The sequence below is a fragment of the Marmota flaviventris genome, chromosome 11 (assembly GCF_047511675.1).
Source record: "Marmota flaviventris isolate mMarFla1 chromosome 11, mMarFla1.hap1, whole genome shotgun sequence".
In the NCBI taxonomy this organism is placed as follows: Eukaryota; Metazoa; Chordata; class Mammalia; order Rodentia; family Sciuridae; genus Marmota; species Marmota flaviventris.
In genome coordinates, this window is record NC_092508.1 from 32,204,772 (window position 1) to 32,231,615 (window position 26,844).

General features: G+C 32.8%; 1 protein-coding gene and 1 non-coding gene across 5 annotated transcripts in view; both read right to left on the minus strand.

Moving 5' to 3' along the window:
• Positions 1-26,844, minus strand: part of Nbeal1 (neurobeachin like 1) — a 187,922-nt gene that overhangs the window by 96,843 nt on the left and 64,235 nt on the right. The window contains exons 10-18 of one of the 4 annotated variants that reach the window (XM_071618884.1): positions 22,753-22,859; positions 12,818-12,904; positions 10,722-10,808; positions 6,306-6,404; positions 5,637-6,217; positions 4,796-4,928; positions 3,902-4,021; positions 2,411-2,714; positions 208-293 (exon numbers count right to left, since the gene is read on the minus strand). In XM_071618884.1, the coding sequence (XP_071474985.1) occupies positions 208-293; positions 2,411-2,714; positions 3,902-4,021; positions 4,796-4,928; positions 5,637-6,217; positions 6,306-6,404; positions 10,722-10,808; positions 12,818-12,904; positions 22,753-22,859 (1,604 nt within the window). Of the gene's footprint in view, positions 1-207; positions 294-2,410; positions 2,715-3,901; positions 4,022-4,795; positions 4,929-5,636; positions 6,218-6,305; positions 6,405-8,683; positions 8,749-10,721; positions 10,809-12,817; positions 12,905-22,752; positions 22,860-26,844 lie in introns of those variants that run through there. The other 3 variants (XM_071618886.1, XM_071618885.1, XM_071618887.1) reach the window with 3 other exon arrangements.
• LOC114097980 (U6 spliceosomal RNA) lies at positions 2,203-2,306 on the minus strand. Its single transcript, XR_003583646.1, has one exon. It is a non-coding gene; the product is annotated as a U6 spliceosomal RNA (small nuclear RNA).

Sequence of the window (26,844 nt, forward strand, 5' to 3'; positions counted from 1 at the left end):
TGACATTATGATAACATTTGAACTCTAACTGGAAGTGTCCTTAATGTTTGCTACTTCTCATCTTTCTTTGAAAAATGCATAATTCAAAAACTGACAATTAAAGCCCCTCCATCTCAATTATCCATTGAAATGACCAAAGGAATAAAAAAGAATCTTAGTTCACAACAGAGTTATAACTAGATGGACAGTCCATGCATTTGCTCTAACCTTTGCTGTGTAGTGAAGAAGGATGTTACCAGGCAGGTCGGCCATGTCATTCTCTTGACATTTCCAAGGGCTTAAACAATTTGGACCTGAAAATTATTTATACACATACATACATATCATTGAATATTTATAGTCTCCTTGGTTCTGTGTTATCAAAACAAAATTTAAAGTGTTTTAAGCTACACAAATAATACACTAACCCATACTAGCTAAAATATTCTTCGAGGTTTTTGTTTGGTTAGGTTTGGTACTGGAGATTGAACCCAGGGGCACTTAACAACTAACTGACATCCCCTGCCCCTTTTATTTTTAATTTTGAGACAGGGTCTCACTAATTTGCTTAGGGCTTTGCTAAGTTGCTAAGGCTGGCTTTGAACTTGAAATCCTCCTGCCTCAACCTCCCAAGCTGCTGGAATTACAAATGTGCGTCACAGTGTCTGGCTGTACTTTAGTTTTTATATCACCTCCAAGCTATCCAAAACCTAGAAAAATTAGGAAGTGGATCAACCTTCACTCCATAAAGGAAACTGTATATAGCATAAAAAAGCTATTATCAAATATAACAAAGTCCACCTAAAAAATCAAAGAACAACAAGTTCAAATAAGATTCTATTTTACATTGAATAATGAAGGAAATGTTATTGATGCTATGGTGAAACTGGTATGTTTCTGTTTTCCTGGTGGGCACTGTGAATTCTTATATCCCTTTTGGAAATGGATTATGCAACATGTACTGAGATTTTAATATATTCATTGAATATTTATCCTAAGAATTTATCATTACATACAACAAAATAAGAAAAACTCTAAGTACAAACAGTTCATTAACTTTAAACACTGAATTTTTATACCAATACTAAAAATTTTATAAACAACCTAAATAAATCACACATTATGAATTCAAAGAAACATTATACAACCATCTAAAATGATCACTTATGAAGACTAAAAATAATTATTTGTTAGAGGAGAATTATAAGTAGGAAAATTATAAGAACAAAATGTAAACTACATAGCCATAATGACTAAACAAAATGACTTATTACTAGTTTTAATTTATTTGGATTATGGACTACCTGTAAACATTCTGGTGAGTTCAAAGGTTTACCATAAACTTTGAAAGTCTGGATTGTCCCATTCATGTCAAAACTCCAGTAATCTAAAAAGAATATGTTGACCGCCCCCCCCCCCCAAAAAAAGCCATTCTGCCAAGTTAATGTATATGACTTTCAGAGACTTAACATCTGAACATCCTGCTAGAATATAATTTTGTAAGTAGTTATGATTCAAAAATAATTAATGTGTGTGTGTGTGTGTGTGTGTGTGTGTGCGCGCTTAAAATCTTGGTCAAAAGTAAAGGCCAAAACAAAAAATTGTACAATCTTATTTTTTTCAGGTATATTAATACACCAATTATAAAGATGACAAGTTTTAAAACAAGACTCATGATTTCTTATGGAGATAAGCTTATATTTTGTTTTATCAATTCACTAATATCTGACAAAAGAACTGGCATTGTTATGGATGGCCCTAAAATTCATGTTAAAGACATAGTCTCCAATATGACTATACTTGGAAATAGAGTCTTAAGGAGATAAAGTTATATAAAGTCATAATAGTGGATCCCTAATCTGATATGGCTCCTTACAAGAAAAGAGACAGCAGAGGTCTCTTATTCAGTCCACATGCAAACAGAAGAAAAACCCTATAACACTGCAATGTGGCAGCTACCCATAACTATGAAGAAAAGCTTCACTAGAAAACAATCTTGATGCACACTGCTCTTGGACTTCTAGTTTCCAGAACTGTGAGAAAATAAATTTCTCTTGTTAAAGCCACCAAGTCTGTGGTATTTTGCAATGGCAACTCTAGGAGAATAATTCTGGCAGTTTATGGATGATATCTTGAAATATTTTCCAAAGGTTTGTTTTATTTATGCTTACAAAAAATATATAGTACATGGGGACTTTTCCTTTCTTCATTTTTTTTTTTTTTTTAAATATGGAACACTTCACGAATTTGTGTCATCCTTGAGCAGGGGTCATGCTAATCTTCTCTATATTGTTCCAATTTTAGTATATGTGCTAAATTTTATATGCTGAAGGGAGCACTCCTTTGATTTTCAATGAAAATAAATACACTCTCCAAATAGTTTCTTTAGAAAATTTTAAATTTAATTAAACAGTATAATGTACATGCTTACCTGCTAAATACAATGCTTTCACTTGAGGAGGCTGCAGTGCTTCATAAAAGATAATAACAGACCCTAGCTGACCCTCCAGGGATGTGGGACATCCCCATTCACTGTCTTGGGTTCCAGCTGATATCAATTTGGTAACTAATTTTGATTTTTCAGTTGCTCCTCCCCAGGAGGCTGATGATAGAATTCCACCAAATGATGCCCGATGAGGGGTAATGGGAGAAGAAAATGGTGGATCTGGAATTTGAGATGGTGGAGGAGTGGTGGTTCTTTGCCCAGCTGAACCAATACAACAGGAAGTAAAAGACTAAGAAACAAACAAATTATTACACCATTTTAAATAAATATCAAATTTCATGTTTAAAATTACACAGTGAGAGCCAGAGATATAGCTCAGTGGTACAGCCCTTGCCTAGTATTTGCAAGGCCCTAGGCTTAATCCCCAGTGATGGAAAAAATAAATTAGATATAAATAGCATATAAAACTAAGCAAATAAACAGACTGAAAATTATGTTTTATTTTTACTGGATCAAGATGTATATATGCATGTATATACACAAGAAATCATTACCAAAGTTCCCCTTGGCCAATAGAATTCAGATGTATTATTTTTATGACTCACTTTACATACTTGTAATTTAAAAATATTTTAATGAGTGTATATTATGAAAAAATTTTTAAACAGCTTTACTGTTATCTAAAATAGAAAAAAACTACTTTTCCCCCTTAAAAATTTACAGAGAATTGTGTATCAGTATAATGCTCATTACAGGCTATCTTAAAATGGTCATCAAAAACAATAAGAAATTATTCAACTCCTAGAAGGACTTGAGAAATAATCTACTCCATTCCATTACCTTCAGAAAAGACTTTCTCAAAATTATCCAAAAATTCTCAAAGAACTTTTACATAAGTAGTCACTGAGAACCACCTCTGTAAATAAAGTCTATCTTATACCTAACTACAACATGCAAGGTTTTTTAAAAATATTTTTTAAATTGCAGATGGACGCAAAACCTTTATTTTATTTATTTTTATGTAGTGCTGAGGATAGAACCCAGTGCCTCATATATGCCAGACAAGTACCCTACCACTGAGCCACAACCCCAGCCCCCAACATGCAAGTTTTAAGTTTCTTCATTATTTCAAATTAATGTGAATGGAAGAGTTCATAATAATATTTCATAAGAGAGTTTTATTAAATTATCTAATCATTTCTCTGGCTTCCTGTTTTAAGTCTTTTTTTTTTCCCTTAAATCTTCAATTGCATTTGTTTCTTCCTTGAATTGTTTTCCTTTTCAACACACTTGTCTGACAAAATCTAATGATAGACTGACAAATGAATATTAATTTACTATCTTAATATATAGAATACACTTCCAAATTTTAGAACCCTATATTTTGAACAAACAAAATCTTCTAAATTAACTGAAATCTTTAAGAGTTCTCAATCAAGTAAGCCTGAAAGAAAAGAGTAGGTTAAATATACTTACCTCATTCATGGCAGGAAATCTGAGAGGGGCAGAAACCTTCTGTTGTCCATTGTCATAGATATAAACAAGACTCTGACCAAAGGGTCTTTTTCCAGGCATGTGAACAATAGTTACGTTGTGCTGGTGAAGTAAAACATACATGTGAAAGGCTAAAATTATACTGCCTTTGGAATGACAAATGTTTTCAAAGTATTACTCTATAATATGTTTGTGTGAACAGAATATTAAGATTAAACACAGTTAACTGCTGATTAAAATGATGTTCTTAAAGTGAGAATAATTTTTTCTGTAGTACTATAAAACACTTAAACCTTTTCTAAAAAATATAAAAAAATCAAAACATAATGTCTTTTCTTCATTTTCCAAAGCTTTGAGTATTCTTTAAAATCAATCTTTCTAATAAAGACACATTTTATATTTTTAAAAAAGCAGAAGAGGGCTGGGAATGTGGCTCAAGTGGTAGCGTGCTCGCCTGGCATGCGTAGGGCGCTGGGTTCAATCTTCTACACCACAAAAAATAAAATAAAGATATTGTGTCCACCTAAAACTAAAAAATAAATATTTTTTTTAAAAAACAATAGAAATGCATTGTTTTTAATGATTTCTCATGTCATTTTAATTGAAATTCAAAATTAAATGTGCTTTTAGAAGACCTCAAAGAAATCATAACATTTCATTTTAGGTTTTAGCAGAAATTTTATTATCATAAATTATATTTATGACAACATAAGCAGTATTAACCTTCCGATAGACAAACTCCAAAATGAGAACCTTAAAGTAAAAATTAATTGACTCTCAAAAAGCAAACGAAAAAAAACTCCTTTGAAGGTGCATCAAATTGTGTTTTTTCAAGAAAAGAACCAACAAGTTAAATATGATGTCTCAAAGCCTTACCCAGAGGGAATCACAGAAACTGTGGTCAGGAAGCATAACTGTTGCATATTCTCTTCTGGTGCACACTGCCACAACCAACATACCTGAATGGGTAATAAAAGCTTCAAAACCCATGCCACTTCCTGTAAAAAAGCTAACATAAATATATATTATCAGAACTCCTGAAGTCAGTTGATGAGTTTCATCATCACTGAAACCCACAGAATCATAAAGCCATCATGAACACCTTTATCAGCAATGCAGTAGCTTAAACTCTAATGCCACACATCGGTCCAACTTTGTTTCAAAGACATTTTTAAAATTTTTTTTTTTGGTATAAGAGTTAACAAATCATACAAGGCAGCATTATAACTATAATTCCATTAGCAAACTACAATAAAACTAAAAAAAAAATTTAAGATCTTCAATATTCTTCCAAATAAAATTCAGAAAGCAAACATAAAGGTCTTAAAAATCACAAGAATTAAAAATTATTAGGTACTGCAGACTAGATAGACATGTACATAAATTTTCTGGTCCTTTATATAAGAAGCATATAGTATCTTCAATGGGTCACAAAGATTATCATTGAAGTTTATTAATCCTTTCTTCTCCACTTTTATAGTCCAAAACTAACCTCAGAACTTAAGTAGCAAATATCTGAGTTATATAATTATTATTAAAAATATATATAATAAAGCACTTATAATTAAACTGCATGCAGCTAAAAGACAAAGAAACTTCAGATAAATTGTTGTACATTTAAAAGTAAGATATTTCCAGAGGCTTTTTCCTATTTGGGAACCATAGGATATATACTGCTATGACAATAGTTATGTAAATTCCATAACTATACCATTACCTGTATAATTGTTTTCTTTTTCCTCCTTTGTTAGCAACACCAAGAGTCAACTGATCCTGATCTAAACAAAACCAAGCACTGAAAGAAAAGGCAGACCCTGGCCATTTCTGTATGGGGGGCACAGAAATTCCTGCCATACTATGTGACAAATTAAAATACTGCAGTGCACTTTCTAGACTAAGTTTTCGGGCCATTGTCAGTATCGCTCGAGTCACAGCAGTGGTATAAGGATGAATAAACTCAGATTGATCCACCCTGAGCAATCTCAGCAAGCTACGGATTTCTTCTGAGCTCACTGACTGACTCCCCAAGGAACCATAGATTGCAATCAAGTTCTCAGCACAAATTCGATGAAGGGAAGAATGGGAATCAAGGGTTTCAATGATCCTAATTCCCATGTTTGCATTGACACATGTAGTTCGACTCTGCCTATTAATACAACAAATTTTCTTCAGCCAATCAGAGATGAAGATTTGCAGGTCATGGGATTCAAGCTCTGGAAGCCACTGGATAAGAAGCAAGAGAGGATGGACATTACTAATGCCCAAAATCCCAACTGAAGTATGGTCACCCTCTACAGCCTGAAAAAACAACATAAAAAATAAAAGGTTAGTTACCATTTTTGAAATGGAGATAAATTAGCTTTTTAAAAAAAGGTTAAAAACTCACCATGTTCATAAGTTCTTTAAGTAGTTCCAATGGAGGCTGACCCAGAGATTTTAATACTTCAAACATGTGTGTATAACCAATTCTTTCTTTAAATATTTCCTAGAGGAGAAAACAATATATAAAAGCACATTTTAAATGCCTAGATTTGTTGAAATATTAAAAATATTGAAAATCCTTTTAAGCTAATGAACTTAATATTAAATTAAAAAAAGATTATGAATTCAATATTCTCTCAAATTACATGTGTTCATCTTTAAATAGAATCCTTACAACTTCTGGAATAACAGAGTTATAATAATCTATCAAAATGCAAAACAAAGTGAGCATAACTGTGTTTAAAACTTTTTTAATATTTACAGAATATGGCAAATGACACTTAACCTTTTAAAGTGATTTTTAATTAATAGAGTATTAAGTGAAATTAAAACAAAAATAGAGAAAAAAAAATGAGAAGACTTGGAGGTAAGAGGAGTCAGATAATAACCTCAAAGAACCAAAAAGTACTGGCAATTTTAAGTAATGGCCAGAAAAAGAAAAAGAAAAACTGAATACATAGAGTTTTCTCTCTGCTCTTTGTATCTAAATGGTCTAAATTATTGGGAGCATTAACTTCATTTTAGAAAGTTCTATATTACATATATTTTAAAACAGTAGGCACCTAATGTCATACAGTGAAATATATAGATAACCAACAAAAGTAGAAAATACTAAATCACTCCATTAAATTAGGCAGATTTTTATACACTCATTATAAAATCAAAAGATTTAAACAAAACCAGTAAAACTGGTTGTTTTTAGAAAGGAGAAATAGTTGCACTGTGGGCCAAGGATAGGAGGAAATATTGTTTTCAAAGGGTATTTGTTATATAACCTTTGGTTTTTAAACCATGTAAAGTATTACACAGTCAACAACAAAAACAATGAAAAAAAAAACTCTTTAAAAAACCCTGAGCATTTTTTAGCTTTGAATTTCAGAATATAGTATATGCAATCCATTACACTCAAAAAATCAATCACTTAGAATTTAAAAAATTATTTCTTCCTTACAGAAACAATTAAATGCACATTCAAGTCAGAAGTTGGACTGTAAAATCCAAAACCTTATTCAATAGAATCCTAACCATGAATTTCAACAACATTTCCAGGGCAAAACTTAGTTTCCTAAGACAAACCAGCTAGGGAATACAACTGAAGGAATGACTCAGGGAACAGAGAGTAATTAGTTCACTTCTGGAACCAGAAAAGTGAGGAATAAAAGATGTTAGAGGTGGGAGATAGGTAAATAAAGTGGTAATAATGTCACTAACATTTACTTAGCATTTACCGTTTGCCTGGCTCTGTGTTTACCATTTTATACAGATGACCCTACTAATCATTACAATTACTCAATAAAATAGTTGTCAGCATATAGGTAGCTAACAGCATAAGTGAACAGAAGGACAGTCAGAGGTAGAGAATGAGAAGGGACAGAAAACTCTGCAGGTTAGTGACTACAATCAAAGAAACAGAATCACCATGCCTATAAAACTTGGAAAAACAAACCTCAAAGTGACAGGGCAGATCACACGTGAAAAATGTTTGTTACGGCTAGTCATAAACTGACTAAATAGAGAAAACCGGTTTTCTTCTTTTTTTTTTTAAAGAGAGAGAGAGAGAGAGAGAGAGAGAGAGAATTTTTTTTTTAATATTTATTTTTAGTTTTCGGCGGACACATCTTTATTTGTATGTGGTGCTGAGGATCGAACCCAGTGCCACGCGCGTACCAGGCGAGAGCGCGCTACCACTTGAGCCACATCCCCAGCCCCAAAACAGGTTTTCTTTATTAACAAAGAAAAATTATAATATAAAACCGAATTCCTTAAATTAACAATAGACTCACTTAAAAGCAATCTTTAACAAAAACAGTGAAGTAAGAGGCATCACAATACCAGATCTTAAAACTATACTACAGAGCAATAGTAACAAAAACAGCATAGTATCAGCACCAAAATAGACAAGTAGACCAATGGTACAAAATAGAAGACACAGAGACAAACCCACATACAGTTATCTCATATTAGACAAAGGTACCAAAAACACATTGGAGAAAAGATAGCCTATTCAATAAATGGTGCTGGGAAAACTGGAATTCCATATGTAGCAAAATGAAATTAAATCTCTATCTCTCACCCTACATAAAAATCAACTCAAAATGGATCAAAGAGTTAGGCACTACGGGCTGGGTTTGTGGCTCAGTGGCAGAGAGCTTGCCTAGCATGTGTGAGGTACTGGGTTCAATACTCAGCACTGCATATAAATAAATTAATAAAATAAAGGTCCATCAACAACTAATAAAAATATTTTAAAAAAATAATTAGGCACTAGAACAGAGACGTTACATTTAAGAAGAAAAAAGAGGTCCAAATCTTCATCATGTCAGCTTAGGATCTGACTTCCTTAACAAGATTCCTAAAGCACAAGAAATAAAATTAAGAATCAATAAATGGAATGGATTCCAACTAAAAAGCTTCTTCTCAGCAAAGGAAACAATCAATAACATGAAGAGAGAGCTTACAGACCAGGAAAAAATTTTTACCACACGCACCTCAGATAGAGCATTAATCTCCAGGACATAAAGAACTCAAAAAATTTAACACCAAAAAAATAAATAACCCAATCAATAAATGGGCTAAGGAACTGAAGAGACACTTCATAGAAGAAATACAATCAATCAACAAACATATGAAAAAATGTTCATCAACTCTAGCAATTAGAGAAATGCAAATCAAAACCACTCTATCATTTCATCTCACTCCAGTCACAATGGCAATTACCAAGAATACAAACAAGGGCTGGAGTTGTGGCTCAGCAGCAGATTGCTCTCCTCGCACGTGCAAGACCCTGGGTTCGATCCTCAGCACCACATAAAAATAAATAAGTGAAATAAAGGTATTGTGTCCAACAACAACTAAAAAATAAATATTTTTTAAAAAAAGAATTCAAGCAATAATAAGTATTGGTGAAGATGTGGGGAAAAGGACACACTCATACATGGCTGTTGAGATTGCAAATTGGTGCAATCACTTTGGAAAGCAGTATAAAAATTTCTCAGAAAACTTGGAATGGAACCACCATTTGACCTAGCTATCCCACTGCTCAGTTTATACCCAAAGGACTTAGAATCAGCATACTACAGTGATTCAGCCAGATCAATGCTTATTGCAGCTCAATTTACAATAGCTGAACTATGGAACCAACCTAGATGCCCTTCAACAGATAATGGATAAAGAAAATATAGTACATATATACAATGGAATATTACTCAGCCTTAAAGAAAAATGAAATTATGGCATTTGTTCGTAAATGGATGGAACTAGAGAATATCATGCTAAATGAAATGAACCAATCACAAAAAAAACAAAGGCTGAATGTTTTCTCTGATAAGCAGATGCTGATCCATGGTGTGTGTGGGGGGGGGGTGGGTAAGGAAGAATGAAGGAACTTTGGATTGTGCAAAGGGGAGTGAAGGGAGGGTGGGGCTGTGGGGTTGGGAAGGACAGTAGAATGAGACAGACATTATTACTCTATATACATGTATGATTACACTACTCGTGTGACTCTACACCATGTACAGCCAGAGGAATGAAAAGATGTGCTCCATTTGTGTAAAATGTGTCAAAATGCATTCTACTGTCATGTATAACTAATTAGAACAAATTAAAAAAAAAATAGAAGGGAGACCAGAAAAAATAGAAGAAGGGGATCAGGGGGAGGGAGGAGTGGGAAAGGGGAGATACTGGGGAATGAAACTGATCAGATTATATTGTTTTATTATGTGCATGTATGAATACATTATAACAAATCTCAAAAAAAGATCATTTCAATATCAGAGCTAGCTCCCATTCTTTGAAAAACACTGGAAATCTTCACTAATTTACAATGTCTTTTTTTTTTAATTGTAGATGAACACAATACCTTTATTCAATTAATTTACTTAATTTGTATATGGTGCTGAGGATGAAACCCAGTGCCTCACACTTGCTAGGCAAGTGTATTTCCATTGAGCCACAATCCCAGGCCCATCAATGTTTTTTAAAATCCTGCAGTGTCCTTGGGGCTTTGCTTATCATTAAAATTATCAGTAAATTGGGCTGGGGCTATAGCTCAGTGGTAAAGTGGCTGCTTAGCATGTGTGAGGCCCTGGGTTCAATCCTCAGCACCACATAAAAATAAATGAAGATACTGTGTGTTTATCTACAACTAAAAAATATTTTTAAAAATTATCAGTATTCTTACATTAAGATGAGGTATTTCGTGAACTATTTTATTTCAGGTATTAAGCCATATGTATTATAGACTTTTACATATTATTTTGGGATTTATATAGTGAATAATGGCAGATCTAAGACATTTCAAAGCTTGGGAGATATGTTTTACCTTAGCAGCTGGAGATTTGTTCATTATTGCTGTCAAAGCTTGGATGGTTGACACCGCCAAACAATCCAACTGTCCCTGGAACACCTGCTGAAAGAAATTAAAAAATCAATAGCGGTCAAGATTTTTAGTTACTTAGGAAACCTCTGTTCTGAAAACCTGAAAAAATACTTAACATGCATTACATTCCTCTTCCTATGAAATGTAAAACACTGTGACCTGCAAGAAAAGTTACCTACTTAACAGAAATAAGCCATATGTCAAAAAGAATAAGGCAAAATTCACTCATTACATTAAGTGTTTTTGAGGGGGAGGGAAAACCCACCCCACCAAGCTCAACACATGCTTTTAAAAACGAATGGACAATCTCAAGAGGAAGGAAGGGAGGTCTATAATTGGAAATTCTATTATGTTTTAATTTCCCTTCAAAGATATACTTGAACTTCCTAGGCTTAAATTCCACTAGCATGTATAATGAGATAGCTAAAAAGTGTACTTAGTTTCCAAACTCTATATTAAAATTGATCATCATACACCAATTAATCATCATCCTCACAAACAATAAGTTATGTTTTATATAAAATGCACATTTTGAGAGAGTTTAAGAAAGAGACATGTATCTATAATCACTGTCATGTTTTTGAGAAGGCAACGTTTAGTGCTAAAATTTTTAAGAAAGAATTTAAAAAGCTCCATTTTGTTTATGCTTCATTAAAAACCAGACATCTTAAATTTCAGGGCCCTGCCTGTATAGCAAAAAAAAAAAACAATCAATATTTAACAACTGACCATGACTATTACTTATAGACTTAGCTTGAAAAGCATAGAATGTTTATATTCCTATAGATAATTACCATGAAAGCACAGAACAAGAACTGGAAAGATGTAAAAATAAATAGTCCTGAAAAATTCTGAAGCCAGTCAATCCACAAATAGGATTTTCCTCACCATCTTCCAGTAAAAAAATTCAAATGCAAAGGGAACTGTTTAGATTAATTTAACTGTAGTGTTGAATTAAGCTCAATCAACTTTAGGTAGGGCATTTAATATAAAATTCTGGTTTTTGTTGATGCTGTTTATTAAATAATATTATGTAGGATAAACATATTACATATACAATAAACATTACAGTACATATTAAACATTCTGCATACAGCAGAATTTTATACAAGTGCTAGATTTTGTCCAAGAAAAATCCCAAAAGACCTCATTATATCCATTATTTAGAGTTAAAACATAAACTTCTACAAGACTATTATAATTATTTTATTAAACTATATAAGTAGGCTTCAGAGGGACTAAACGTGTATAGAGAAATCTAAAAGAGTACTCTGTAAAATATTTCCCATTGAGAAAACAATACACTAAAATATAGTTTCTTTTTATACCACAACTCTGTTAATCTAGATATTAACATAATGTTAATAAAAGACATAAGTTCTCTTACATTTTGGAAAAGAAAAGAGCAAACTTCATTTTAAGTTTTTTACAAATTAATTTACCTAACACATGAGAAGTAACACTTACTATGTAAGTTTGCTTCATTATCCTTATATAGAGTTGAATTTTTAGACTAGAAAAAAGTTGAGTTTATGCTAATTTAACATTCAAAGAGTTCAGCATCTTCTTCCCTTCCTCCAAGATTCAGGTTGTCCATTGAATTATAATCATTATTTGTCAATAAGAAGCAAAGAATCAACATATTAACAATGACCATACGTATTCACACACAAATACCTGAGGTTCCAATTAAACCAAAGTGCTTAGAAAAGGAAGCCCCCAAAATATGAAGTCACCATCAGGTAGACAGCATTGATACTGGGATCCCATTCCTGTACTTTATATCTCCTCAAACTAAAGAGAATACATGTGCACAGATAGCATTTTATTCATTGCTTCTACTAACCACCAAGATAATTATCCTTGAGATGAAAGTAATTCTTATTTTAATATTTAAGTAATTTTCAAAAATAATTAATGAATATTAGAATTATTTAATGTTTATGTATTTTAAGAAGCAAGAAGAAAAGTACAGGAAAGTTATTCCCATTGACTGATTTTGGACTTCGGCTGAAACAAGATGCAGGTTTTGTAGATACCTGGTCCTCATTCATTTCTGTCAGTAATTTGTTGGCAAGTTCTTTCTCGTTCTTGTCTGCCACCTTATTATTAGCATTTAAAAACAGCTGTTAAAAACAGAGATAAGAATAATGGAGAAAGATAATTAAATTGTTACCTCTAAGAAAAATGAAACCTAAATGGATTCCCACCTTTCTTGAAAACCAATCCAAGAATCCACCTGTGAAGTATATCACTCCGAGAAATTGCAGATTATTTGCTTTTTGGGTAACAAACTAATATTAGTTTATATACCATGACTAATTATCATAGATATATTTCACCCTTAGAACTCAAAGTTACTAGAATAAGAAATAACAATAATTAAAATTAGTTAATATTCCTAACTACTTACAGAAACATCAGCAGAATGCCTCACAGAGGAGGAGGAAAGCTGCTACTGAGATAGACTCAAGATATTACAGTAAATAATGTACTTAGTCAAGTAAGTTTGTGAAATACTATTTAACTATTGAAAGGGTTATATCTTCAAATGCTTTTCTCAGAGTCTCCAACAGGCTAATGTATAACCCCACATGGAGGTCAGTGTACAGAATTTTCCAAATTTATCTTACTGTACATCATATCAGAATGCCATAAAACAGGGATGGGGTTGTAGCTCAGTAGTACAGCACTTGCCTCGCGTACATGAGGCCTGGGTTTGATCCTCAGCACCACATAAAAATAAATAAATAAATAAATAAAAATATATTGTGTCCATCTACAACTAAAGAATTTTTTAAAAGAATATCATAAAACAATATTCTCCAAAGTTTTAAAGAGTTGAACTTAATTTATATTAGTTTGTATACTGGAAAGGGAGATTGGTATTATTTATGGCACACATGAGGATTACCCTCCTCTGAATGGGAAAAAAAAAAAAAAAGAATCAAGTATTTTAATTTTAGATTATTTGTTGTTTTGTTTTGTCTATGGTACTGGGATTGAACCCAGTGGCACTCTACCACTGAGCTGCATCCCCAGCCATTCTTTATTTTTGAGACAGAGTCTTGCTAAATTGCCTGGGATGTCCCTGAACTTGCCAACTTCTTGCCTCAGCCTCTCACGTAGCTGGGATTATATTCCTGTGCCACCACACCCAGCTTAATTTTAGTTTTAATATACAAAACAGCATTCCAAAAGGCTTTGGACTCTGGCACAGTTTGCCTAAAGACAAAAATAATTCAAATGAGAGTGAAAGAAGAAAAAGTTAGATATATAAAAAAACTAAAAGCATACCAAGAAGAAGTTCTTAGGAAAATCTGTGATTTCAGAAAGTTTAGTTACGTGCTAAAATACTGCAATATAAAATTAACTGAAGTGCTGGGGCTGTAGTGGCAGAGCACTTGCCTAGCATGTGTAAGGCACTGGGTTCGATCCTTAGCACCACATAAAAATAAATAAAAAAAGGCATTCTGTCCATCTACAACTATGAAAAAAAAATTAACTGGATAAAGGTAAGTATATAACAGGTACATAAAGCTTAATAGGCTTTTTGGAGTCAGAGACCTGAATTGGAATCATGGCTTTCCTACTTTTTTTTTTTTTTTTTTAATATTTGTAGGGTACATATTAGCTGGTGAGTCTAATGGTGAGTCTGGAGAATCAAGTCAATTTTTTTTTTTTTTTAAGAGACAGAGAGAGAATTTAAAAAAAAAAAAAAAAAATATATATATATATATATATATATATATATATATTTTTTTTTTTTTTTTTTTTTAAGTTTTTGGTGGACACAACATCTTTGTTTGTATGTGGTGCTGAGGATTAAACCCGGGCTGCACGCATGCCAGGCGAGCGTGCTACAGCTTGAGCCACATCCCCAGCCCCGGCTTTCCTACTTTTTAACTGTTTGATTTTAAGGAAAACTAACTACTCCAAGTTTGTTTTCTTAAAAATGGGAAGAATAATAAATATCTCATCAAATAGCTGTACATGTTAAATGATATAATCTATGGTAGTTTATTTACATGGTATGTAGCACATAACACAGACTTAGTAAATGAAAGCTAGTATTATCAGCAAAGATTTGGGGAAAAATATTGCATATTATTCAGATGCAAGGAAATAGAAATGCTCTGATGAAGCTAATACGGGTAAAAATAAGTAAGCTTTCCAAGGGTTAGGGATGTAGCTTATAGGCAGGGCACTTGCCTAGTGTGCACAAAGCCCTCTGTTCAATTCCAGTACTGCCGAGACAGAGAGAGAGAGAGAGAGAAAGTCTTTCCAGACAGCAACACAGCAATGTACATGAAAAATCTTCCAAAAGTTCTTACTCTTAAATGAGTAATTCTAAACTTACACTAAGACACAATCAAAAAACACCAAGATTTTTACCACAGCCCCAAAGTCAATGGGATGGTTTCTGAATCCCTCTTATTGCTACTACTAAAGATAATGCTGTTGTTCTGTTCTAATTCAAACCTCTATGGATGGCTTTTAAAAAATTACAATAATTCAAATCATGTTTCTTCAAGGAAACAAAATAACTTATAGTGGACTGTGATTCTCATACAAAAAGAAAGCACAGAAACTGCCAGCGGTCAGCTAAAGATTTTCCATGTTTCATAAATTATTTGTGTCACTTTAATCTTTAGTTTCCAATGTTTCCAACAGGTGTGCATGTTTAAACAGCAAAACTGTCATATTCTGTATGATGGAATAAAGCAGAATAAATGATTTATTCTTTACTAATAACAAAAAAAATCAATTTAAACAGAAAGTAATCACAGACATTTGTACCACCATGTAATACATTTTTATACATTCAGGAATAATATAAACTATGTTCATAAAATGTTTATGTATCAATATAATCTTAATTTTCCTATTTTAATGCATAGGCAACATATTTTCTACTGACTAAATAATGAACTTAAGTGCAATTAATACAATTAGAAAACTACATATCACAATGGACTTTTAGGACCATGGGAAAAAGAAAAAACTGGGTAAGAAATCCTAGCTCCATCACTTATTACTACTAACCTTGGGCTAGTAATTATATCTTTCTTGACACACTTTTCCTTATATGTATGATGAACAAATTGGGAAGCTTATTTCAAAGCTTCTCCCATTTTTAAAGACTTAATGACCGTCAGAATGGCTATTATCAAAAAACAAAAACAAAAAAAGAAATACTGGATATATTGTGGAGAAAAAGGAACCCTTGAACACCACTGGTGGGAATGTAAATTAGGATAGTCACTATGGAAAACAGTATAAGGTTCCTCAAAAAGCTAAAAATAGAACTACCATATGATCCAGCTATCCTACTCCTGGGTATATAACTACTGGAAATGAAGTCATCACACAAAAAAGGTAACTGCATGCCTGTATTTATTATGGCACTATTCACAATAGCTAAGATATGGAATTAGTTTAGATGAATAGATAACAAAAATATGATACACACATACACACAATGGGAGTATCATTCATCCATAAAAAAATAAAATCTTATCATTGCAGCAAAATGGATGCAACTAGATGACATTATGTTAAGGGAAACAAACATTATGTTAAGTCACACACAGACAAGTATCACCTGTTCTCTCTCATATGTGGAAACTAAAGTGGAGAGGGCTTGCCTATAATGCACTAGTCCATGGGTTCAATCCCCAGCACCACAAATAAAAAACTATACAGATTGTATGTGGAAACAAAAGACCTAAAAGTAGAAGACAGATTACTAGGGACTGGGAAGGTGTTGAAGGGAAAAGGGTGGGTATCGAAGAAGAAGGATGGAGCATATAACCATGCATAATGTATGCCTATAGGGAAAATCATATAGAACCCCATTAATTTGTACAATTAATATGTACCAATAATTTTTTAAAAAGATTTAAAGACAATAATGTCACAATCCACAGTGATTCAGACAAAACTATTCCTGAAGTAAAGAAGATGTACAGCCAATAGGAAAGGCCCAAGTTCCAAAGGCTGGTTTTCCCCCATGAAATGGGTTTATTCTCTAGCATTTCCTGTTTCAAAACAAAATGTGGTAAGTAGTATTAAAAAATAATTTTTTTTCACAGTTTACAAATCTTTTTTTTTTTAATTACAGGGAAAAGCATCCAGTCACAGAATGGCTTGTATTATGTGATTTGTAACTAGAAGTACATTAAAAAATAAAACCTGATGTCTTAGGTTAAAAATCTTTTCTATTAGGGAAAATCTTTTCTATTCTCGTGGAAAATTCCTCGAGAATGTCAATACTATTTCTATGTGTCAAACATCATATGAAAAGCTTAGTAAAAATTCCATTGTAAATATATACCTCATTTTCTATATTCATTCAGTGACGGGTGTGTAATTTGTTTCCACATCTTGGCTATTATAAATAATAGCTGAGATTGTCAAAAGCATAAGTAAATTAAGGTGTAGGAGGGTAAAAACCTAGGATCAAATAGGTAATGCCAGCATTTTTAGAAACGGAATATTCCAAAGAGACTGAAGAATGGCCACTGTGGTACACAGAAACAAAGAGCACAGAAAAGATGAGTATGTTGATAATTCAGAAACAATTCTTTTTAAGTTTCTCAAGAAGGCAACAAGCAACAGTGACAAACGGAAAATGCCAGCAACAATAACAACTAGTGTCCATTTAACTTGGAAACTAAAAGGTTTAAGGACCTTGATTAGAAACAGTTTTATGGAGATGCACAGAGGCAGAACCTCGATGTGGTTTGAAATTAATAGAATTTGTCCTCTCTTTCAAAATGCTCCAGACCTGGTAACTATACATTTAATTTTATTCTTGTAGTTATAGGAGACTCTATCTCACCTAAAAATAGGACAAAGCATAAGACCCTTTCAATTGGGTTATACTAGTTATGAGATGTCCCTGATAGACATACCAGTTGACAGTTCTATATGTATAGCAAAGTTCTATTATCAAAATCACAAATGTGGGGCTAGGGTTGTGGCTCAGTGGTAGAGCACTTGCCTAGCATGTGTGAGGCACTGGGTTCGATCCTCAGCACTCACATAAAAATAAATAAAATAAAGGTATTGTGCCCTTGTGTCCATCTACAACTAAATGTAAATATGCACATGGGCATAAATGCATTTTCAATTGTAGAAAACTACACCAATGAGAGAAAACAGAGCAAAAAACAAACAACCAAGAGATGAAACACTCTGGAACAAAGGGTTAAGAGCAGGCCACAGTGTCAGTCATCTCTGGAAGACTTGAGCACATTCCACTGCCTATTTTTTGCCTTCTAGGTCCAATCAAAAGACTTCCTACAAGTTCTAAGTTTTAAATAGCAGTTCCTATGACCGTGGGACACTTATTAAATTTTACAATCCAAGCAAAACTCAAATAATTCAGTACATCATTCAAATGATCAAAAATACAGCATTTAAAATGTGGAGGACATAAACCTATTTAAAATTCATTTTCAAGAAAAATGCTTATTATATTCCATTAAAAAATAAAATTGAAATTTGAAGAGATTTTCAACCTCTTAAAAATGGGGTTTAATACAATAGACACTAGAATGGCAGTATGTATAAACGTGGATGTATATCCAATGTGATCCTGCAATCTGTACACGTGGTAAAAATAAAAATTCATACCCCACTTGAATCAAATGTATGAAATATGATATGTCAAGATCATTGCAATGTTTTGAGCAACCAACAAAAAAAAAAGGGATTTGAGGAATGGGAATCGGAAAGACAGTAGAATGAATCAGACACAACTTTCCTAGGTTCATATATGAACACATGACCAGTGAAATTACACATCATGTATATCCACAAGAATGGGATCCTAATAAGTTAGACTCCATGTATATATAATATGTCAAAATACACTCTACTATCATGTGTATCTAAAAAGAATTTTTAAAAATTTTTAAGTGGAGTTTGAATTATTTTTTGTTTATATTCTGCTAACTTTTTCCCCCAATGTTGTGTATGTGAGCTGAAACTGCTTTTCTTAAATGAAGTCAGTATATGGTATGCTCCACTTGTGAAAATAAGTAGTTCTCCTTTTGTGTTTCTGCCCTTTAGCATCTATTAGGTGCAGTTTTCCATACAGTCTAGTCTCTATATCTTGTGTTTGGCATCAAAATACTGTTGCACTATAAAATGGCATCTTATGTTTTATGAAATTCACTAACAAACATATTAAAGTTTCTACAGGGGCTGGGGTTGTGGCTCAGGAGTAGAGCACTTGCCTAGCACAAGCGAGGCCTTGGGTTCAATCCTCAGCACTACATAAAAATAAATAAATAAACAAAATAAAGGTATTGTGTACAACTAAAAAATAAATATTAAAAAAAAGTTTCGGGCCTGGGGATGTGGCTTAGGCAGTAGCGTGCTTGCCTGGCATGCGCAGGGCGCTGGGTTCAATCCTCAGCACCACATAAAAATAAAATAAAGATGTTATGTCCACTGAAAAAACTAAAAAATAAATATTAAAAAAAAAGTTTCTACAAGTCTGTACTAACTTCTATAGCCTCTGAACAACTGTAGAAGAGGATAACACTAATACTGAAAACTATCAAACAGCTGAATGTTTCAAATTTTGCTTTAGTGTTATAATACGGTTTAGAGATATCAAAACATACTAATTCCCTCTATTGATACTATTCAGCTTGATTCTTGATCTTACTTTCCCATTAACAGAAACACATTTTTCCATTAGAAATTATGAAAATTATTACCTTTTACGCATGGGTAAAAAGTGGTAATAATTCCCATAAATTTTAGAATATATTTATATTGTATGGGAGAACTGATACACCACCAATGTATCTATTTTACAATAAGAATGTATTACTTAGCTAGGTGTGGTGGTGCATCCCTGTAATCCCAGCTTCTCAGGGCAAATTGAGGCAGGGGGATCTCAGACTAGGCTACTTAATGAGACCTTTTATCAAAATAAAATTTTTAAAAGGCATTGGGGATATAGCCCAGTGGAAGAGTGCCTTCGTAGCATGCTTGAGGCCCTGAGTTTTAGCCCCAACTGAGGGAACAAAAAGAAAAGAAAAAAATGAAGGCTTTTGAAGTCAAGGAGAATTAAACTGAAACTCTGGCTCTGTCACTTCTTGCCTGATCTATAAAGTAGTCATTATAAGGACAAGATATATTGTGTGACCTCAAATGCAAGCAAGGCATCTAACACTGTCCATCATATTAGTAAGCACTTAATCATAATAGTAACCTTTATTTTTATAGAACTATAGAGGTCATTTCTTTTTTATTGTATCAATTTTTCTACAATAAACATTTTCTTTTCTTTTTTTTTAAAGAGATAGAACGAGAAAGAGAGAGAGAGAGAGAAAACTTTTTTTAATGTTTATTTTTTAGTTTTCAGTGGACACAACATCTTTATTTTATTTGTATGTGGTGCTGAGGATCGAACCCAGTGCCCCGCACATGCCAGGCGAGCGCATTACCGCGTGAGCCACATCCCCAGTCCCAATAAACATTTTCAACAGAGAATATGTTTCAGAAATGTGTATGTAATTAAAAATTTTCAACTTGACATGTCCAAAAATCTTTGTAAAAAGCAAACCTAAAAAAAATTACCCTTACATCAAACTATTTCCTAATTTTATTAGCTAAGTATTTATATAAAATATTCTAATCTGCTATAAAAGTAAACCAAGTGAAAGATAAACAATATTTGTATTTTAGTGTAGTAAAATTCTGACTTTAAAAAGTTTTTCTGAGGGGCTGGGGGTGTGGCTCAGTGATAGGGTGCTCACCTAGCATGTGTGAGGCACTGGGTTCCATCCTCAGCACCACATAAAAAAATAAATAAACAAAATAAAGGTATTGTGTCTATCTACAACTAAAAAAAAACCCAGAAATTAAAAAGCAAAGTTTTTCTGAGAAATGACCATCATTATTGATGGAAATTAACAGTTATTCCAGAATTATAATATGAATGACAGAACAAGTGCCACTTTTAAAACAGCATGTACAGTTTAACCTGATGCTGTAAGAAAAAAAAAAAAAAAGTAAAAAGTAAGAGAAGGATAAGGCAGATACTTTGAGAAAGAATAACTATTTTCCCCATCATGATACACGGTAGGTTTCTTGTGAAAATGTTACCAAAAGTGTGTTGGGGAAGAGAAAATGTCTAGAACTCTAGATTAAATCAATGGAATCTGTTTGAACTAGAAATAATTTTCTAAAGTCTAAATTCAGAAACAAAATGATACAACTTCATAACCCCTTACTTATTTACAATAATAAGTATGCATGATGGTATAATAAGGATGATTATAAAACTTACATTTAACCAAAACAGCTATGAAAAGATGATTGCACTGATAAAATGTTACCTTTAATTTTTTGAAATCTAAGATCATGTATTAGAATCAAAAACGGTTAAGAAGAACATTAATAGGAAGTATACATAGTCTAGTCAGACTAAAGAGGTCAAATCAGATTTAAAATTTCTAAAAAATATTTTGTGGTCTTTATATTTTTATTTATTTGGAAATTAGCTGGTTAAATAGTGAATGCTTCCCAGCAGCTTGGGAGGCTGAGCCAGAAGGACCACAAGTTCAAAGCCAGCCTCAACAATGGCAAAGGGCTAAGCAATGCAGTGAGACCCTGTCTCTAAATAAAATATAAAATAGGGCTGGGGATATGGTTCAATGGTCCTGAGGTCAATCCCCAGTACCAAAAAAAAAAAGCAAATGCTTAGGTTTATCTGAAATTGTTGCAAATTTTATAGCATAATAAATTTTGATAAAAACAAAATACCTGGGCAAAGGGTGTGTTTTAGTGGTAGAGCACATCCCTGGCATGCACGAGGCCCCAGAGGTTTGATCCCCAGCATTAAATAATTTACCACCTAGGGCCTCGTGCATGCCAGGGATGTGCTCTACCACTAAAGTTTGGTCCCAATGTAATGATCACCAAAAGTTCTTATACAGTCTATAAGATCTTATGGAATTTAGCTCTTTTCTCCTTCTGACTTTATTTCTAGCCCCACGGCCTACTACTTCTTGTTCCTCAAATATACTAAGAGTGTTTCCACTTCAAGAACTTTGGTATTCTAGCAAGGAAACTCTGATATTTGTGTAGGTTGGCTCATTCATTTCCTATACATCTCTCCTCAAATGTCCCCTTACTGGAGTCTCTTTGCCTAACCGAAGTAGATACAAAAGCAGTATCTTATTTTTTCCTAGCCTTCTACCTACTGTTTCTTTGTGGCATTCACCATCAACAGATCTCCTATATATTTTGTGTTTCTTTTTTGTCTTGCTCCCAACCAAAGTGTAAGTACTGGAGGACAGTACTTTCATCTTTTTTCTTAAATCAATAATTTGAGAATAGAAGCTGACACACAGTTGATACATAGTAAATATTAGTCTACTTAGTTAACTAAAAAGCCATTTCTTATACAAAAATATCATTCAGTCAATGACATACAATTTGAGTTGGAGTAATAGATTTGCAATGAGAAATCCATGTTTTATATAAATATTCCCTCTTATCAGTGGCAGACAATAATAGAATACATAACATAGAGTACTTTCCAGACTGGTCAAAGACAACATTTCCAACTGAACTGTTTTCAAAGAACTAAAGGCAAAATCTAGATCATCTTAGTATGCTCTGACACAAATGGCTAGCCAAGAAATCAGAAGCAACTAACTTTAAAGGGTCTCCAGTATCTTCCTGGACTAAATGGAAAAAAAAAATATTTATATCATGAACTGAAATGCTCATTATATAAATAAATTAGTTTTCAGTTTGACTCTTTTTAAAGTACTTAGACAATTAGAAATGATTTAATGCTAATTTCAATCAGTAAAGAACTTGATTACATAAATGCAAACACAAACTATTAAAACAGTAACAATATACTAAAATTTTGAATTAAAACATAAAGAAAAAAAATTTTTCTCAAAACTTAAAGGTGATAATAGTAGAAAGGTACCTTGCAGTTCTGTAGTAGTCGTATGAGATGTTCAAAGCAATTACTATTAAGAAAAATGGCCTGAAGAACAGGCCTGTCTGTGCAATCCAACATGGCTGTGATGGTATCTAGGAAAATAAAAACAAAAATCTTCCATGTAATGGTGAAAATTTGGAATCATACACACATTTACTATTATCATTTTAAATTTAGGCTTTGCAGTTGACAGAACAGATATAAGTTAATTGGGCAATAACAGCTATGAAGAACAGACAACAAAATTTGTAATTATTACTTGAAAGAAATAGTGAACATTTTCATAATTTAAAATACTTAAATTTTACATGACTCATATATATTTCCCAGAGATTTATTTAGTTATTCTTCCATCATAAGGCTCAAGTCTAACCAACTGTTTGTGCCCAACTTGCTATTAATAGGCAAACTGGTTGTTTTACAACACTTATATTTACACATTATAAAATTAACACATGGTCCTGAAAAAGACAACAATGTTTTGCTCTCATTTCCTATTAAAGAGATATCTCCATCCAGAAACCAAAGGACATCTATCATGGGTAATACCATGTTTTTGTTCCTAATAAAAAAGAACTCCATTCAATACAGACAAAAATGTATTTATAAACTTTCAATAATTATAAAATATGACATGTTGTAACATATAAAATAATAAAGTATGTAAGATATGTCTTGTTTTCCTATAGAAGCAAATGTTGTAATGGATAATTTTCAATAAGATTTTGACGCCCATATTCTAAACTGATCTCACATATACATGAAGCTATACACCAAACCATTAATGTTGATTATGTCTGGGTAGTAGGATATAAAGAACATATTTTGTTTCTTTATAATTATGTGAATTTTCTAGTTTAGCTGTAATTACAATATTTTACTTCTTTAATAATGAACTGTCAGTTAATAACATTTGCATTTAACATGGCAATGCAGTAAGAAACCACATATATTGTTGAGGGAGCTTACAAAGTAGAACAAAAAAAGGACAAATATCTACAAAGTGACACAAACATCCACCACAAAGAGAGGGGGAAAGAGAAACAAAGACACATAGAAGCTTTGAGGAAAAACAAAATCAAAGGCCCTCTAGAGCATGGACAGACTCTATAAATGTTATAAAAGCATAAACGAAATCAATTTTTATCATAAGTAAAACATTACAAATGGCAATTTCTGAAAATCTACACGTTCTAGAATTCTGGGGCCACACTGACTTTTCTAACATATACTTTTAGTGAATTACACTTTCTCTTCCCCTTCATCCCTACTTTGCCCCATGCTGGGGATTAAATCCAGAGAAGGGGCTCTAACACTGAGCTACATTTCCAGTCCTCCTTTTTTTTTTTTTTGAGTTAGTGTTTCAATAAATTGTGCTGCCCAGCCTCAAACTTGCAGTTTTCCTGCCTCAGCCTCCTAAGTATGTGGGATTACAGGTGTGTGCCACCATGTATTGTTTATATTACTTTCACGAAAGAATGCATATTTGACTTTGATGTTGCTAAACTGAGGGTATTGTAGACAAACAAATTAATTAAATTATTTGGAAGTTAAAATATAAAGTCATATGCTATCTGAACTAAACAATCAAAACTTTCCATACAATGGCTCTGTATTTCAAAAGACAGTAGGAGATATGAAAGCAAAACATAGACTCAGGCAAAATTACCTTTCTTTTATAATAGGTGATTTATAATTATATATAATAGTGGAACTCATTGTGTGATATTCATAATGCACATAATTTGATTAATTTCATTCCCAAGTAGTCCCTCCCTCCTTCCCTTTCCCTGATCTACTTGCTCTACTATCTCCCTTCTATTAGTACCAATACTACTATTTTAATTAGTGCATTATAATTATATATAAAAGCAAAATTCATTATGGTATGGTTATACATGGACATGGCATAATTTGGTAGATTTCATTCCCTGAGTACTTCCCCATGTCCTCCGCTCCTGATCCCCTTCCTGTATTCTACTGGTCTCCCTGCAGTTGACATAATCTTATTTCTTCTTTATGGCTGTGTATACCACATTTTCTTTATGCATTCTCCTGTTGACAGATACCTACACTGGTTCCACAGATTCACTGCTGATTGCGCTACCATACAATAAACATTGTACACATGTATCATTATAGGATGATGGGTTTAGTTCTTTTGGATAAGGTAAGATACCTGGATTATGTGGTAGTTCTAATCCTAGCTACATACTGCTTTGCAAAGTTATTGTACTAATTTGCAGATCCATCAACAATGTATAAATATACCCTTTTCCCTATATCCTCACAAGCAATTTTTAAATTTATATTCTTGATGGATACCATTTATTCTAACAGAAGTGAGATGTAATATCAATGTAGTTTTGAATTGCATTTCCCTGATTACTAATGATATTGGACTTTTTTTTATAAATTTGTTAGCCATTTGTATTTCTTCTTTTGAGAAATGTGTGTTTACATCTTTTGCCCATTTATTGGCTGGGTTATTTGATGTCTTGATGTTAAGCTCATTCAGTTCTTTATATATGCTGGATATTAATCCTGTCAGAAAAGGTAGCTAACAAAGATTTTTCTCCCATTCTGTGGGCTCTCTCTTCATGCTCTTGTTTCTTCTGATGTGCAGAAGTTTTAAATTTGAAACCATCCTACTTATTAATACCTGGATGTATTTCTTGAGCTTTAAGAAAGTCAATGCCTGTGCCAATATGTTAGAATGTTGACCCTGTTTTCTTCTAGCAATAGTAGTGTTTCTGATCCAATTCCTACATCTTTGATTCACTCACTTTGAATTAATTTTTGTGCAGGGTGAGAGATTTGAAGCAGTTTCATTCTTCAACATACGGATATACAATTTTCCCAGCATCATTTGTTATAAAGGCTATCTTTTCTCCAACACATATTTTTAACACCTATGTCAAGGATCAGATGAGTATGAATCTATCTTTCCTGTCTTCTATTCCATTGGTCTCCATGTTTGTTTTTTGCCAATACATGCCATTTTTGTTACTACTGCTCTATAGCATATTTTGAGATCAGGTATTTTGATGTCTTCAGTACTGCTCTTATTGCATAGAATAATGGCTATTTTAGGAATTTCATTTTTCCAAATGAATTTTAGGACTTTTTTCTCTCAAGTTCTGTGAATACATCACTAGTATTCTGATGGGAATTGCTCTAAAGCTATAGATTGTTTTTGGTTATATGGCCATTTTGTCAATATTAATTCTGGCTACCAAAGAATCTTTGCATCTTCTAAGGTCATCTTTAATTTCTTTCTTCAATGTTCTATAATTTTCACCTCCTTGCTTAGACTTATTCCCAGATAATTTTTAAAGGCGATTATGAATAGAATTGTTTTCTTCATTTCTTTCTCCACAGGTTCATTATTGGCATACAGGAAAGCTGCTGATTTTTGTATGTTGATCTTCTGCTACTTTGCTGAACTTGCTAGCTCCAGAAGTTTTCTGATGGAGTTTTTTGATTCTTCTAAATAGAGGATCATATCATCAGCAAACAGACAATTTGACTTCTCCTTTTTCTGCTTGTATCCCTTTAGTTTTCTTCTCCTGACTAACCACTCTGGCTGGTTTCATATATTATATTGAATAGGAGTGGTGAGAGTAGACATCTTTGTCTTGTTCCTGATTTAAGAGGAAATGCTTTCAGATTTTCTCCAATCAGTATGATGCTGGCTTTGTTATATATATATATATCCTTAATAATGTTAAGTTTCTTCTATTCCTAGTTTCTTCAGTGCTTTTTTAAAAAAAAATTTGTAGTTATAGATGAAAGGTATGCCTTTATTTGTTTATTTTTATGTGGTGCCGAGGATTGAACCCAGTGCCTCACATGTGCTAGGCAAGTGCTCTGCCACTGAGCTACAGCCCCAGTCTCTTCAGTGCTTTTTTAATATGAATGGGTGCTAAATTTTGTCAAAGATTTTTTTCTGCATCTATTGAGATGATCATGTCATTACTGTCCTTAATTCAGTTTATGTGATGCATTACATACAGAGATTTGTGTATGTTGAACCAACTTTGCATTCCTGGAATGGAAGAAACTTGATCATGATGT